Here is a 17,609-nt window from a genome sequence, read left to right as displayed (position 1 = left end):
CTACCTGACACCCTAGACCCACTCCAATTTGCTTACTGTTCCAATAGGTCCACAGACGACGCAATCGCAATCACACTGCACACTGCCCTAACCTATCTGGACAAGAGGAATACCTATGTAAGAATGCTGTTCATCGACTACAGCTCAGCATTTAACACCATAGTACCCTCCAAACTCGTCATTAAGTTTGAGACCCTGGGTCTCGACCCCGCCCTGTGCAACTGGGTCCTGAACTTCCTGACGGGCCGCCCCCAGATGGTGAGAGCAGGAAACAACATCTCCACCCCGCTGATCCTCAACAGTGGGGCCCCACAAGGGTGCATTCTCAGCCCTCTCCTGTACTCCCTGTTCACCCATGACTGCGTGGCCATGCACACCTCCAACTCAATCATCAAGTTTGCAGACGACACTACAGTGGTAGGTTTGATTACCAACAACGACGAGACGGCCTACAGGGAGGTGGTGAGGGCCCTCGGAGTGTGGTGTCAGGAAAATAACCTCACACTCAATGTCAACAAAACAAAGGAGATGATCGTGGACTTCAGGAAACAGCAGAGGGTGCAGCCCCCTATCCACATCGACGGGACAGTAGTGGAGAAGGTGGACAGTTTTAAGTTCCTTGGCGTACACATCACGGACAAACTGAAATGGTCCACCCACACAGACTGCGTGGTGAAGAAGGCGCAGCAGCGCCTCTTCAACCTCAAGAGGCTGAAGAAATTTGTCTTGTCACCAAAAACACTCACAAACTTTTACAGATGCACAATCGAGAGCATCCTGTCGGGCTGTATCACCGCCTGGTAGGGAAACTACTCCGCCCACAACCGTAAGGCTCTCCAGAGGATAGTGAGGTCTGGACAACACATCACCGGGGGCAAACTACCTGCCCTCCAGGACACCTACACCATCCAATGTCACAGGAAGGCCAAAAATATCATCAAGGACAACAACCACCCGAGCCACTGCCTGTTCACCCTGCTATTATCCAGAAGGTGAGGTCAGTACAGGTACATCAAAGTGGGGACCGAGAGACTGAAAAACAGCTCCTATCTCAAGGCCATCAGACTGTTAAACAGCCACCACTAACATTGAGTGGCTGCTGCCAACATACTGACTCATCTCTAGCCACTTTAATAATGAACAAGTGATGTAATAAATGTATCACTAGTCACTTTAAACAATGCCACTTTATATAATGTTTACATACCCTACATTACTCATCTCATATGTATATACTGTACCATGTACCATCTACTGCATCTTGCCTATGCCGTTCGGCCATCGCTCATTCATTAATCTTTATGTGCATATTCTGATTAATTCCTTTACACCTGTGTGTATAAGGTAGTTGTTGTGAAATTGATAGATTACTTGTTAGATATTACTGCATGGTCAGAACTAGAAGTACAAGCATTTTGCTACACTCGCATTAACATCGGCTAACCATGTGTATGTGACAAATCAAATTTGATTTGGGAAGGCCAATTCAATACAGTGTGTAATGCAGTGTATCCTAGTGTTTATATACACTATTCCAAGAGCGCAAAAACTCAGGAAGTACATTTTCTTAGAAATATAACTTGGCCCTGTGCTTCTCCGAGCATGCTCTTCGTATAGCCCATAGTATAGGCTATGGATCATTTCATTGAGACCACACTAGGCGCACTTGATATTCCACGCCCAGCAGAGAAACAGGGACGAGGGTCATCATCAGGAACTCATCGAGATACTATAATAAGCAACTAATTCTCAAATCCTGAGCAATACAACATTTGATCAATTTGATCAATTACAAATTACATGACCCTCCCCTGGACTAAATTTAAAAAAAGACTAAACCCTCCCCCAGACATTGTGACTGCTCCCTAATGTAAATTTCTCTTTCTTTCTTTCTTTCTTTCTTTCTTCTCAAACATGAGCAATATGACATTTCATTGATTTCAAATCACATAACCCTCCCCTGGACTAAATTTAAAAAAAAGACTAAACCCTCCCCCTGACTGAAATTGAAAAATCATGACCCCCCCCCCCCATTCTTCCTCCAGGTAACAATTGTGTACATTTCTACTGCTCCCTAATGTCAATCTCTCTCTCTCTCCAGTCTCCCAATACTGATGGTTTCAACCCAGGCTACACTGTAGCTTACATCAAAAACACAATCAGTGTATATTTGTAACCGGTTGGCGCGCCGAAAGCTACGGGTAGATGGCTAGATGCTCACGAACATCAACAGTGGGTCGTGTGTGTGAGGTAGAGAGAGTGGGAGACAGACAGACAGAAAGAACGTGATAGACATCAAGAGACCTTTTGTAATCAATACAAACAGAAGAAACATTGAGATTCTCCAACAAAGATATTGGCAAACTATTTTTACGTTTTGCATTCTAAGTGCGAGAGACGATCAAGAAACCTTCGTGGGACTGCAATTGAACAGTGAGAAGGCACAGATTATAAAAATTGAAACAATAATTACGCTTTGCGAGAAGAAGCTGATCATTGTCGTGGATTGGATTGGGGTCAATCAATTTGTAACCCAACGTCAAGAAAATAGAAAGAGGTAAGAAGATTAATTGGGCATGTTTGTTTTTCGACATAATTCAAAAGGGGCGCGTGCGTTCTCATGTCTACAGTGTGTTATTGTCTGCCTAGTTGGAGCTAAATATTTGGAATCTGGTATCTGGTCAAATGAGTGGGATGTATTGGCTAATAAATAATATAGGCAACATTTAATTTCCTGAAATATTGATGTGAATAATGTATTGAGAACTTGTCTCAATTTGTATAGGCCTATGCATGCATAATATAAGTTGCATGATGGATATAAAATATATATATATTCACACATTGCATTTTATTTTACAAAAATAACGTCTGTAAGAGCATTATTCTTTTTTCAAATAGGCCTAAACTATGAAGGTCTCGACTTGTTTTTGTATGCAATAGATTCTAGTGCCGTGAGGGTGTGTCCTTTTCACAGTATGATGTTAGTTCAGCCAAGTCGTCTCGTGCAGGGCAGGCACACAATATTCAACCGTTTGTATAATTAGTCCTAGGCCAAATAGGTCTAAATGGTATGTAGAACGAATTATTTGAAGCGCCTGAATACTCCCCTGTCCACAATACTGGCAAGTCTAGTGGTAAAGCCACAGGTTAGGATCGGTGAAAGTGGCAGACTCGCGGAGCTCGCGCCAGGCACGGTGTCCATGATCAGCTAGCTACACTATCTCGCCTTTGCAAATTCTAAAACACACTCATGCACAGTTACGCAAACTACGGCTATGTCGTAATGTAGGTAACACCAGAGACACACTATAAGCAATGCTATAATATACCAACTGATACAATTATTCGTGAGTTAGTGTCCCTCCCAGTCTCCATTTTGGGCAGTGGTCGGGTGCGCGAAAAAAGCTTATCTGTGGATGATGGATATGTGGTAGGTAGCCTACAATAATTAAACTGAGGCACTTGTGTTCGTTCATCTGGTTGTCATGAGCGGTAGGGGCGTTCCACCAAATGATTACCTTTTGGGTAGTGTAATTAAGTCCCAAAATGTTTTTATTTCACCTTATTTTAACATTATTTCAGAAACAACACGGTCGACATAATGTAAACGTAATGTAAAATACGTTTTAGCATTTCAAGAAGTTAAATTGAAAAATGAATATTAAGCGCTTATTAAGTGCCAAATAAAGTAACAGGTTTGATGATTTAATCTTAAATAAGCCATATATGCCCCTGTGACAGGGGGAATCGAAGCTTGCTGTGTGCAACAGGGAGCGGCAGTTGAATGCAAGCTTCATAAAAATATGTTCATTTGTAGCCGGTCTTTGTGGGTAATGTATTATGGTCGACCCGCTCAGTTTTCCACCACAAAATACCCGAACATGTCCAAAAGGAGTAGAACCAGCTCACCTGCCTTAACACTATGATTTGATTGTTAGATGTGCAATGTTTCTTTTGAAAAAATATATTTAAAAAATAAATGGTTTCACCATATTAAAACGAGAGTTCAGTTCACGGAGCAGGGTTGATCTCAAAGCAACAAAATAACTAGGGCTTTACAATGATGGGGGAAAACCTGGAGAAATGTTGGGAGTTACGTGGGTTAAAATCTTCCTAGAAGTCAGAGGGTGCGCTGAGGGGCATGTCAAAAGGCAGAATTTTGTTACTTTAGCAAATCTTTTTTTTCATGATAAAAATCTGATTTATGGAATTTGACATGTGGTCTGTATTAATTAAAGGGAGCTTAATATAATAGATTTAAATTAAATATTACTGCACAATTTCTACTTAAAATATGAAAAGGCACTCTTCTAGTGGAACGACCCCATTGTATAAAGGCTTATGTTGAGCGTGAACAAGGATTAATTAACGATTGAATCTCATCACTGTGTCCCACCCCTTTCTTCTCTTCTCACGTACTGAAGTTTTTCATGACAATACCATCTCGAGCCCACCTCCCTCCAACTCGGCACACATCCCTCACCGACAGTATTTGGTACTTCGAATAGTAGTCAGCTGATGGAAACAGTTGCCATAGCAATACCATGGCAGTAGGCACGTCCAATGTCTTGTTGTCATGGAGATTTACAATCACGGTGATGGCAAAGATGCTAAGCCATAAGGCATGGGTCTTGCTCCGGAAAGGATCTTGATGCCCTGTATTTTGTGCTAATTCATCATTTGCTTGTTCAATTTGGGTTGTATTATAATACGTCTGGAACACATAATGAGAATGAGAAAGTTGTAGTAAAGCGACAGATGTGGCACGCACACACACGCCTGAGAGCTAATCAGAGGCAGCGACATTGTGGAGAGCTATAGGTAACTGCCAAAATAAAGGAAACACTTGAGTAAATGAGAGTTCTGGAAGCTCTGGTGTGGGTTGCTTTTTCCTGGCATGGTAAACGGCAATAAAATCATAGCCATTCTGGTGAACCATTTCTATTCATCTCTTCCAGGATGATTATGGCTATGCCTCCATAGGATGACAATGCCCAGACACTTGTAGAATCTATACCAAGGTGTATTGTTCCAGAGATGCATTGTATACCAAGGTGCATTGTTCCAGAGATTTCTGTAAGTCTTTAGCTGACACTAGGCTTCTTCTTAACCTCATTCTGTGCTGTGCTCTTGCAGCAATCTTTGCAGGACGGCCACTCCTAGGGAGAGTAGCAACAGTGCTGAACTTTCTCCATTTATAGACAATTTGTCTTACTGTGGACTGATGAACATCAAGGATTTTAGAGATACTTTTGTAACCCTTTCCAGCTTAATGCAATTCAACAATTCTTAATCTGAGGTCTTCTGCGATCTCTTTTGTTCGAGGCATGGTTCAAATCAGGCAATGCTTCTTATGAATAGCAAACTCACATTTTGTGAGTGTTTTTTATAGGGCAAGGCAGCTCTAACCAACATCTCCAATCTCGTCTCATTGATTGGGACTCCAGGTTAGCTAACTCCTGGCTCCAATTAGCTTTTGGAGAAGTCATTAGCCTAGGGCTTCACATACTTTTTCCCAACCTACACTGTGAGTGTTTAACTGATGTATTCAATATAGACAAGAAAGATTCAATCATTTGTGTGTTATTAGTTTAAGCGCACTGTGTTTTGTCTACTGTTGTGACTTAGATGGAGATCAGATGAAATTTGATGACCAATTTAGGCAGAAATCCAGGTATTTCCAAATGTTTCACATTTTGCCACTGTAGATATGGGAACTTTTACATGAGTCTGGGTGTCCCAGAGAAATAGCGATCAGTACCAAATTGACATAGAAATAACAATAATGGGTAAGATCCATAGAGGAATCATGCTCCAGCAGTTCGATCACAATGCTCCCAACTTTCATTTCACACAACCATACACTCTAAACTCTTAGAAAAAAAAGTGCCATCTAGGATTTAAACGGGTTCTTTAGCTGTCCTCATAGGAGTACCCGTTGAAGAAACCTTTTTGGTAACAAGTAGAACCCTTTCGAGTCCCATGTACAACCCTTAACAGTTTGAGCTCCACGTAGAACCACGGAACCAAAAAGTGATCTACATGGAACCCTTTTGGAACCATTTTCTTTCTAAGATCATGGCCTAGACACTCGCAAACAAAGGCGCGAGCGTTGAGGTGTGAAAAGATTCACACTCACACAGAGAAGGAAGATAAACAACGGGTCACAACACACGACATCATTTCCACTATGACGTTCATTCCGATGTCTTCTTCCACATGCATAATTCATCATTCATGGTCTTGGGCTCGAGTCATAGCTCCCTCCCTGGGGATTGTTGCTTCTGTAGATGTCCACACCGACGTCACCCCAGGATGCCGCTGCTTCTGCCTCCGTTTCTGCCTGCCCTTCCCCCCTCTGCTCTACCCATCCCCCTCCTAGCTCAGACAAAGCGAGGTGCTGGCAGCACCATGGGACTGAAACGTGACACATACAAACAATGGCGTGACAAAAGTGGGTTAAGGAGAGGCATAGAGGCCAGTGAATCGGGTGGCACTTCTCATTTCTAGCGAGGGAGGTGAACTCGAGTGTCTGTGTCACTAGCGCTGGCCTGGCTGGCGGTGCCACACCCCAACAGCAGCTTTCCCACGGGATTCTTAGAGATATGGCCAAATTGTCAACCTCTGATCTGAGAGGTAGAACTGGTTGAATTGCACTTTCCCACTGGGTGGAATTTCAGACTATTGACATTATGTTTTTCTTGCCCTCTGGTCCTGATCGTTAGACAGTGGACAGCAGGTCATTCCTCACTGTCAGTTAGGGCTAGGCGACGTATAGAATTAACTCAATTATTTAGAATGCATGTTTTAGTGCGATTCCAAATGCCTGTATGGCAAGATTCACATTTTTACATTTGTTTTGTTTTCATGAGCGTTTATGTCCGCTTGTTCTTACGTTGTCTTTTTTGGTCTCGTCTCCTTCGCTCCTTCTGTGCTGTGTGCACCTTCCTATGTCCACACCCACACACCAAGTCCCTCCCCTTGCCACTCACAAAAAACAAAGATGAGGGATCACTTCTTCCTCTCTGACAAGCGGTTTCCACTCGCTATTTGCATTTGAGGTTTGTTCCAACAGAATCGGTCATACGGACACCGCAACACATGGAGACATTATTTTACTGTAATAGAGGAGACGTTAACCTTTCTAACCATAAGTTTGTTATGTCCCACCTCTTCAAATTGCGCGCAGAACAGACACTACTAAATAGGAGTATCAATGAAGGTTGATTCTGGAAAATGTTGCCTAAGTATAATTTCAAAAGCCCTTAATTCAATTAGATTATTGCTGACTGTTTGAAATACGGTGCATTTGACCTTGAATTGTGCAACAACGTTTATTTAGAGGTACAGTATAGATTGTGAATCGGCCATTATAAAAAATTGGAAATATGATTTTTAGGCAATATTGCAGAGCCATAATATTCAACTCTGAGGTAAACACTACTGAATTGACCTCAGTGGCTTGTATTTGCTATCATGCCCCAGCCTCCTCCCTCGCCCCATTCGCTGTCAGCCTTTTCCTATCCCTCCTTATCAGCTTGTTGAAAAGGTTAAAAGGGTTTTGAATATAAATACTTAGTTCTGGTTGGACTAATAGCTTGTACTGTGCTGCTCAGTCCTGTGTTTTGATTGTGTCTAACATAGTGTAGACTAGTAGTAGAAGTCTGGAGCTTTGATAAGGGTGCCTAATCCCCCTAAATGTCATCCAAGGTGTCACTTCGCCTTTACCTTTGCTATGTTAACGCGCTATCAGTACCATTAGCAAGGTAGCTTATGTGTAAGAGTTCTAAGTGGGGTCCTCTATGCCTCCCTCTCTACATGCATACATGTATGCATACATACATACATACATACACACACACACACACACACACACACACACACACACACACACACACACACACACACACACACATACATACATACATACATACATACATACATACATACATACATACATACATACATACATACAGTTGAAGTCGGAAGTTTACATACACTTAGGTTGGAGTTATTAAAACTCGTTTTCAACCACTCCACACATTTCTTGTTAAGAAACTATAGTTTTGGTAAGTTGGTTAGGACATCTACTTTGTACATGATACAAGTCATTTTTCCAGCAATTGTTTAGAGACAGATAATTTCACTTATAATTCACTGTATCACACAAAGTTGACTGCCTTTAAACAGCTTGGAAAATTTAAGAAAATTATGTCATGGCTTTAGAAGCTTCTGATGGGCTAATTGACATCATTTAAGTCAATTTGAGGTGTATCTGTGGATGTATTTCAAGGCCTACCTTCGAACTCAGTGCCTCTTTGCTTGACATCATGGGAAAATCAAAAGAAATCAGCCAAGACCTCAGAAACAAAATTATAGACCTCCACAAATTTGGTTCATCCTTGGGAGCAATTTCCAAACGCCTGAAGGTACCACATTCATCTGTGCAAACAATAGTACGCAAGTATAAACACCATGGGACCACACGGCCGTCATACCACTCAGGATGGAGATGCATTCTATCTCCTAGAGATGAACGTACTTTGGTGTGAAAAGTGCAAATCAATCCCAGAACAATAGCAAAGGACCTTGTGAAGATGCTGGAAGAAACGGGTACAAAAGTATCAATATCCACAGTAAAACGAGTCCGATATCGACATAACCTGAAAGGCCGCTCAGCAAGGAAGAAGCCCCTGCTCCAAAACCACCATAAAAAAACAGACTACGGTTTGCAACTGCACATGGGGACAAAGATTGTACTTTTTTGAGAAATGTCCTTTGGTCTGATGAAACAAAAATAAAACTGTTTGACCATAATGACCATCGTTATGTTTGGAGGAAAAAGCCAAAGAACACCATCCCAACCATGAACCAAGGGGGTGGCAGCATCATGTTGTGGGGGTGCTTTGCTGCAGGAGGGACCGGTGCACATCACAAAATAGATGGCATCACGAGGAGAGAAAATTATGTGGATATTTTGAAGCAACATCTCAAGACATCAGTCAGGAAGTTAAAGCTTGGTCGCATATGGGTCTTCCAAATGGACAATGACGCCAAGCATACTTTCAAAGTTGTGGCAAAATGTCTTAAGGACAACAATGTCAAGGTATTCGACTGGCCATCACAAAGCCCTGACCTCAATCCTATAGAAAATTTGTGGGCAGAACTGAAAAAGAGTGTGCGTGCAAGGAGGCCTACAAACCTGACTCAGTTACACCAGCTCTGTCAGGAGGAATGGGCCAAAATTAACCCAACTTATTGTGGGAAGCTTGTGGAAGGCTACCCGGAACGTTTGACCCAAGTTAAACAATTGAAAGGCAATGCTACCAAATACTAATTGAGTGTATGTAAACTTCTGATCCACTGGGAATGTGATGAAAGAAATGAAAGCTGAAATAAATCATTCTCTCTCTATTATTCTGACATTTCACATTTTTTAAAGAAATTGGTGATCCTAACTGACCTTCAGATAGGGAATTTTTACTCTAATTAAATGTCAGGAATTGTGAAAAACTGAGTTTAAATGCATTTGGCTAAGGTGTATGTAAACTTCTGACTTCAAATTAACATACTGTATATTTTTATATATATATATATTTTATCTATATCTATATATCTATCAGATGGGTAAAAAGGACAGGATGTGATGATTGAATAAGGAAGAGGATAGGAATGCTGTGTTGAACAACGAGAGGGTGTAAAGTCAAAAGTCACAACGGCGCTTGACGGTGTTGAGGTTGTAGCAGCTGTTAAGCCTCAATCACCACTCAGATGAACCCGCCCCCCTCTCGGAGAAGACCTCGGCCACATCTGTTGATGTCTATTACCCTTCACCACACATCCTCATCCACTCTGTAGACTTCCTCCCTGCCTGTGTATCCCCTGCTTATGAGTAGCCCAGGGTTATAGGGCCTGGGATGGGTGGTGACTGACTGAATGAGAGGATCATGAATGCAACATTGTCCTATTTAGTGCAGCTATGGAGGGTGGTGGGAGTAGACGCAACATCACAGAGCCAGACATAACAACCCACTAATGTTTGCTCTGTGGTGACTGGTGGTTGAGTGCTATGGTCCCAGTCATAACCCAGAACCTGTCTGGATATAGAAAACAGCAGGCATATTAAGCACACATACTGTTACCGGGTAGAATTGTGATAACATGCAACCAGGTAAAACATGCAGCCAGTTTACGGACTAAAATGAATCCACGTAACTGTGTGTAGAGACTTACTGTACTCGACTGAGAAGTCAGTTTGGCTTTTGCATGCGTTGCTCTTAATGCCATGAATGACAAATATGCAAAACGTGTAGATCAGTGAATAATTGCCTGCATTCAACATGACCAACATAATGTGTGCTCTGAAGCCACTCTCCACCAGTTCATTAGGCCATTTGTTACCCAATTACTAAGTGCCCTATCATTAAGGAAATGACCTGCATCCAGAACATGACTCCTCCCAGAAAAAACGTCAACCCTGTGACCATGGGGCTGGGCTCGCCACTTAAAGCTGTTTCAAGGGCAAGGTCTTTAAGGGAGTTTGGAGGTGAACAGTGGACAAGCAGCATCTGGACTGTGATGCTATGCTAATGGCTTGGGTCCTGTTTAGACGAATGTGTTCTCTCCCCTTGCAATCTTCATGGTGGTATCAATAAAGAATACGCTCCATGGGAAGTGGGGCACAGAACATGGAGAACAGAGATGGAAAGAGAGACGGGAAAAGAGAGGAGAGGAGAGGAAAAACGATGGAGGGATTGGTGTCATCTCTTTGCCTGGAGGGCAAGTTTCTTTCCATAAAAAGCCTGAATCTACTGTGGTATTGTAACCATCTTGTCTTTTGTCTGTAGTGGGCCCATCTTCAACCCATTACTCTCATAACTCTGGCAGCTTGGCAACTTTTACATCTAGTTTCTATTCCCACCAAGATGTATGTGTAGTACTGGTTTGAGAATGTTTCTGAAAAATAGACACTTGATTGGTAAAAAATGAATGGACCAATACCAATCTGTCTGCAGGCATTGGGGCTCACAGCTGCCTGATTTAGTATCATTATCTATCTACCAGTGTATGTTTCATTTAATGTTATGTCATAAGAATAAAGTTTAGTGGGTTACACAACAGGTTGGTTCAATAGACGGGTGATGTGGGGGCTGTTTTCCAACCTTGCATATGTGTCTGTGTGAGCATGTGTGTCTTGGTGTGTATGTGCGTGGCATGCAACCAACTAACACAGTTCTCTCTCGCTCTATTTCTTTCTCTCTCTCTTTCTGCAGTTACCATGGAAACTGTTCTGTTCTTCCTCTTTTCACTCCTGGTGTATGTGGCTGGTAAGTGCCCCCTCCACCACCACTAACACCACTACCACCAACACCACTACTGCTCTATCCACAGAGAGGCAGGAGACACAGGGGGAGGGCCATGGCATGACATGGCAGGCATGGGGTTTTGACTGAACATTAATGGACTGACTTGTTCTAGAGCCTGAGGCTTCCTTCATTTGCATGCGTAGTACAGTGTGTCTGTGTGTTGATATGTATATCCCAAGTATAATGTAATATACTGTATATCCCAAGTTTAATGTACTATACTGTATATCCCAAGTATAATGTACTATACTGTATATCCCAAGTATAATGTACTATACTGTAAATTCCAAGTACTATGTAATATACTCCATATCACAAGTATATTTAGGCCATGACACACACACACATGCATTAACTGTAACTCTGCCACACACACACACATTATTATGCCATTAAGATTCTAAGTTTGAAGTCATGGGTTCAGTACATCACTGGAGAGAGCAACTGAGCCATCCATGTCATCTGGTGTTATCCAGACTTTTGTTTGTCTGCCAATCGGACGAACCTTCCACATTCTATTGCTTTGGCTTTTTCCCACCTGTCTTCAGTTCACATTCTTTTCCACCTCCCTCTTTTCCTGCCCTCCTTTCTTCTCCCCGTATCCCCTCCATCCTTTCATCTGTGTTTTGTTCACACCGTCTGTTCTGGTTTCTCTTCCTTTCCTCCTTTCTTCTTTTGTCTCTCGTCTCCGTCTCCAGACTATACATTTTCCTCCATTAATCCTCTTCCCTTTCTCCGTCTCCAGATGTACATTTTCCTCCATTAATCTCCCTCCCACTATAATTCCTTGTTTTTCGTGCACTCACTCCCCATTCAGTGTGACTCTCTGTCTGTTGATATGAGTATACATGCTGAGTAGAGTGCGCGCACACACACACACACACACACACACAATGGGGTTGTGGAGCAGATATAAAGTCTGGGGTTTGTGCACTGGGCCAGACAGTGTTTGTGTACTGGGGAATTTAGGAAATGAATTGACACAGGGAGCGAGGGTTGAAAGAATAGAGTAGGGGAGGAGGAGGAGGACGGGGAGGTAACTGAGGTAGTCCATACAACAAATCATCCACAAGGCCAGTGCCATTGCACAACCGGATGTGAATACCGTAACCTGTCAAGATCCCTATCCAAGCTCTGGATGTGAATACCGTAACCTGTCAAGATCCCTATCCAATCTCTGGATGTGAATACCGTAACCTGTCAAGATCCCTATCCAAGCTCTGGATGTGAATACCGTAACCTGTCAAGATCCTTATCCAATCTCTAGATGTGAATACCGTAACCTGTCAAGATCCCTTTCCAAGCTCTGGATGTGAATACCGTAACCTGTCAAGATCCCTATCCAATCTCTGGATGTGAATACCGTAACCTGTCAAGATCCCTATCCAATCTCTGGATGTGAATACCGTAACCTGTCAAGATCCCTATCCAAGCTCTGGATGTGAATACCGTAACCTGTCAAGATCCCTATCCAAGCTCTGGATGTGAATACCGTAACCTGTCAAGATCCCTATCCAAGCTCTGGATGTGAATACCGTAACCTGTCAAGATCCCTATCCAAGCTCTGGATGTGAATACCGTAACCTGTCAAGATCCCTATCCAAGCTCTGGATGTGAATACCGTAACCTGTCAAGATCCCTATCCAAGCTTTCTCTCTTGCTCTCTTTCTCTCGCTCTCTCGCTCTCTCTCAGCAGTCGCAGACCCATGTGCCGAGGGTGAGTAGCCTGTCTGTAATCAATGTGTTTAACCATGTTAGCCCCATTATACTACTAGGTATGTACAGCATTGAAAACTGCTACGATCGTTAGATGTTCTATATGGCTTGTATCTAATTTCCTTGCCTTTCTCAGTGCCTGTATTTTCAGATGGTGAAAAGGAGAAGAAAGAGGTGGACCCATTTGTCTATGGTAAGTAGACCCCTGTAAGTGGGTCTTGATGCTCTTCCCCATCAACTGACAATGTTGCAATAGCCATGAAAGAAGACTTTCATAAGTAGCCGTCCCTCCTCTCTGTGTGTCTGTGTAGACTATCATAGCCTGCGGATCTGTGGACTGGTCTTTGGTGTGGTACTCTTCGCGCTGGGCATCCTCCTCATCCTCAGTAAGTCTTCATACTTCAGTAAGTCTAACTACGCCACACATACTTATTGGCTCTTTGATTGTTGATTTTAAGATCATGATCATGACTTGTTGTGCGTTCTAGGCCGAAAATGTCGCTGCTGTCCCAATCAGGAGAAGAAGCTCAAGTAAGTCAGCAATTGTGCCTGATTGGTCGATTATATTTCTGCTCTGTTGTTATGGGGCTGTGTTCTCCATCTCTGGTCACCATGACATCCAATGTCTATCGCAGGGCCCCTGGAGACGAAGAGGCTACGGCAGAGACCCTGATCGTGTCCAAAGGTGAGAGATTTGTCTCTACCCACTCACCCCTCACACACCCACTGGAACAACCTTGACACCAATCCATAGATGTGTTCAACCATTGGGAATGATTCTTCGTAGTCGATGCCTAGGTTCCCCCTATGTTTCGGCCACTTTGAAATGACTACTCCAACCTCGATGACTTTTCATGAGGTCATATGAGTTTCCTTGATTCCCCCTCTTCTGTCCGAACACAGCTAAGGAGCCGGAGCCAGAGCCCGAGCCTGAAGCAAAGGCTGAGAACTGAGTCAGCCCAACCAGACTGCCTCCCCACCTGACTGACGATCAACCATATCTGCCACTGAACAACCAGTGGTGGAAAAAGTACCCAATTGTCATATTTGAGTAAAAGTAAAGACTCCTTAATAGAAAATGACTCAAGTAATAGTGAAAGTCGCCCAGTAAAATACTACTTGAGTAAAAGTCCAAAAGTATTTGATGTTAAATATACTTAAGTATCAAAAGTAAATGTAATCTCAAAAATATATCAAAGTATAAATCATTTCAAATTCCTTATATTAGGCAAACCAGGATGGTCATGGGCACAGTTCAACACTCAGACATCATTTACAAACAAAGCATTTGTGTTTCGTGAGACCGCCAGATCAGAGGCAGTAGGGATGACCAGGGATGTTCTCTTAAAATGTGTGAATTGGACAATTTTACTGTTCTGTTAAGCATTCAAAATGTAACGAGTACTTTTGGTTGTCAGGGAAAATGTATGGAGTAAAAAGTACATTGTTTTCTTTAGCTGTAAAAGTCAAAGTTGTCAAAAATATAAATAGTAAAGTACTTAAGTGGTACTTTAGAGTATTTTTACTTAAGTACTTTACACCACTGTGAACCACTACCTAAGGACCAACACAATAATGATGATGACGATGGCAACAAAGATGATGACGCTGACAAAGATGATGCAGAAGAATTGTGAAGAATGAAGACGATGCAACAGGAATACTGTGCGACCACAGGACAAGGGATAGGAGTGTGTAGAGGTGGGTGGGGGGGGGGGGATAATGCAGATGTAAATCAACCTTGAACCTATTGTTCCGTGCTCTGTGCCCGTGTACGTGTCTCAGTGATCTCGTGTGTACCTGTGCCTTTCTGCGACAGTCGGTCTCCAGTTTGTCGTCTTAGCCAGTGACACCTTTTTGCAGATCGCCTTTACCACAGTTCTTAATAATTAGAGATGTGTCAAGAAATGTTGTTCGTGTTTGTGTTTAGCTTATATTCTGTGTTTCTATCGTCTTTAGGTTCTAGAGTTTACTGTTTGCTATATTTTATCAGAGTTGTTATTATCACTTTCACTCTTGTAACAATTGTCCTTAATGACGTTTATCACGTGGTAGATTATATACAATATATACACTACCTTTCAAAAGTTTGGGGTCACTTAGAAATGTCCTTGTTTTTTTTTTAAAAGAAAAGTGCATTTTATGTCCATTAAAATAACATCAAATTGATCAGAAATGCAGTGTAGACATTGTTAATGTTGTGAATGAATATTGTAGCTGGAAACTGCACATTATTTTAATGAATATCTACATAGGAGTGCAGAGGCCCATTATCAGCAACCATCACTCCTGTGTTCCAATGGCACGTTGTGTTAGCTATTCCAAGTTAAGCATTTTAAAAGGCTAATTGATCATTAGAAAACCCTTTTGCAATGATGTTAGCACAGCTGAAAACTGTTGACCCTAATTAAAGAAGCAATAAAACTGGCCTTCTTTAACCTAGTTGAGTATATGGAGCATCAGCATTTGTGGGTTCGATTACAGGCTCAAAATGGCCAGAAAAAAATTACTTTCTTCTGAAACTCGTCAGTCTATTCTTGTTCTGAGAAATTAAGGCTATTCAATGTGAGAAATTGCCAAGAAACTGAAGATCTTATACAACGCTGTGTACTACTCCCGTTACAGAACAGCACAAACTGGCGCTAACCAGAATAGAAACAGGAGTGGGAGGCCCCGGTGCACAACTGAGCAAGAGGACAAGTACATTAGAGTGACTAGTTTGAGAAATGGACCCCTCACACGTCCTCAACTGGCAGCTTCATTAAATAGTACCCGCAAAACACCAGTCTCAACGTCAACAGTGAAGAGGCAACTCCAGGATGCTGGTCTTCTAGGCACAGTTGCAAAGAAAAAGCCATATCTCAGACTGGTCAATAAAATGAAATATTAAGATTGGCAAAAGAACACAGACACTGGACAGAAGAACTCTGCCTAGAAGGCCAGCATCCTGGAGTCGCCTCTTCACCATTGACGTTGAGACTGGTGTTTTGTGAGTACTATTTAATAAAGCTGCCAGTGAGGCATCTGTTTCTCAAACTAGACAAACTGTTTCTGGCCATTTTGAGCCTGTAATCGAACCCACAAATGCTGATTCTCCAGAAACTCAACTAGTCTAAAGAAGACCAGTTTGAGCTTTTAGCAGTTTTCAGCTGTGCTCACATAATTGCAAAAGGGTTTTATAATGATCAATTAGCCTTTTAAAATGATAAACTTGGATTAGCTAACACTATGTGCCATTGGAACACAGGAGTGATGGTTGCTGATAATTGGCCTCTGTATGCCTATGTAGATATCCATTAAAAATCAGACGTTTCCAGCTACAATAGTCATTCACAACATTAACAATGTCGACACTGTATTTCTGATCAATTTGAGGTTATTTTAATGGACAAAAAAATGTTTTTTTTTTTTTTTTTTAAACAAGGACATTTGTCCCAAAACTTTTGAACTGTAATGTACATGTAATATATACTAGTATAAATACCCTATACACAGTATACAGTTCTAGCTATATATATTTCAATATATGTGTGCATGTGTGGGTACATGAGTTTGGGTGGTTTGTATGTGTGTCTGAGAGGTTGTGTGTAATTTGGCTGTGTTGTGCCTCACGCACACGAGAATGCAACTGCCACAGTTTGCTGACCAAGCACAAGAATGCATCAGAGTTAACTAGGAGCTCACCAACAGTAGTCACTGTAGTGAAGTGAGCTCCTACATCAGCTGTATCACTGCCTTGTCCTAGACAACCGTCCAATCTAGTCTCCTGCTCTGTCATTGGCCGAGCCGGGGCGATTACCGCCCTCAGAGGCAGGCTATGATTGGACGGTTCCCACACCCACACCAGTGCGGCAAATCTGTGTCCTCTCATTGTTTAGTTGAGAGGTTACGGTAGCCGGTTGAGCGTTGTGTGATCGACCATGCGTTTAGTTAGTGAGAGAGCGGGTCTTACGTGTGACTGAGAGAGTGTGTGTAGATACTAAGTGTGCCAGAGTCATAGTTTTAGCCGCCAGAATTAGGTGAAGGAAATCAAAGGAAAAGATCATTTGCTCTGTGTCAGACGTCAGGTAAAAGCTTACGGTCACGCGGTCAGATGCATGGAGTCTTATGCAGAGTGTCATTGTTACAACCAACAACAGCAACAACAACAAAACACACTGTCACGACAATAAGTAACTAGCTCTGTTCACTCTGTGCACGAGGTTGTACTGTATAGCTGTATTTTGTGCTTTTGACATCGAAATAAAAGAGTCTATCGCCAATAACCTTCCCCTATTTGTTTACTTCTACAGTTTTAGTTGTAATGTTATGGTTTACATGTGTAGTTGACTTATTTGGAGAAAAATAGCCACCAACCACTGATTCTGATTCTGTTCATAATTGTGGTAAGCTACAAAGTCACACTACCAAGAACTACAACACAATGACAGTGCAATAAACCTGCCCATTTCTAACTCAAAGTCAATCAAGGTTGCGGGAGTGCTACTTCAAAAGTAGGGTACAAAGTGGCGTGCATTTCCTCCT

At 42.2% G+C, this 17,609-nt stretch overlaps 1 protein-coding gene across 2 annotated transcripts; it reads left to right on the top strand.

Annotated features, from left to right (window-relative positions):
• Window positions 1–2,027: 2,027 nt before the first annotated feature.
• Window positions 2,028–17,347, top strand: LOC110503567 (FXYD domain-containing ion transport regulator 6). Of its 2 annotated transcripts, none has more exons than XM_021581961.3 (7): window positions 2,028–2,557; window positions 11,277–11,330; window positions 13,222–13,278; window positions 13,397–13,489; window positions 13,574–13,616; window positions 13,721–13,770; window positions 13,989–17,347. In XM_021581961.3, the coding sequence occupies exons 2-7, from the start codon at window positions 11,282–11,284 to the stop codon at window positions 14,036–14,038; spliced, it is 342 nt and encodes a 113-aa protein (XP_021437636.1). In that variant the 5' UTR covers window positions 2,028–2,557; window positions 11,277–11,281; the 3' UTR covers window positions 14,039–17,347. The 2 variants fall into 2 exon arrangements, with proteins under 2 accessions (XP_021437636.1, XP_021437637.1); XM_021581962.3 differs by having other exon boundaries at window positions 2,067–2,557; window positions 13,397–13,471.
• The last annotated feature ends 262 nt before the right edge of the window (window positions 17,348–17,609 follow it).

This window comes from Oncorhynchus mykiss, chromosome 24, assembly GCF_057628025.1.
Source record: "Oncorhynchus mykiss isolate SJ-2025 chromosome 24, ASM5762802v1, whole genome shotgun sequence".
NCBI lineage: Eukaryota > Metazoa > Chordata > Actinopteri > Salmoniformes > Salmonidae > Oncorhynchus > Oncorhynchus mykiss.
The sequence above is the reverse complement of the archived record's forward strand: the minus strand, read 5'-3'. Positions and strand labels throughout refer to the sequence as shown.

Coding starts and splice junctions, on each gene's coding strand:
- LOC110503567 (XM_021581961.3), top strand. CDS start 11,282: ATGGAAACTGTTCTGTTCTTCCTCTTTTCACTCCTGGTGTATGTGGCT. Junction 13,490..13,573: donor CAGTAAGTCTTCATACTTCA/GTAAGTCTAACT, acceptor TGTGCGTTCTAG/GCCGAAAATGTCGCTGCTGT. Junction 13,771..13,988: donor GACCCTGATCGTGTCCAAAG/GTGAGAGATTTG, acceptor GTCCGAACACAG/CTAAGGAGCCGGAGCCAGAG.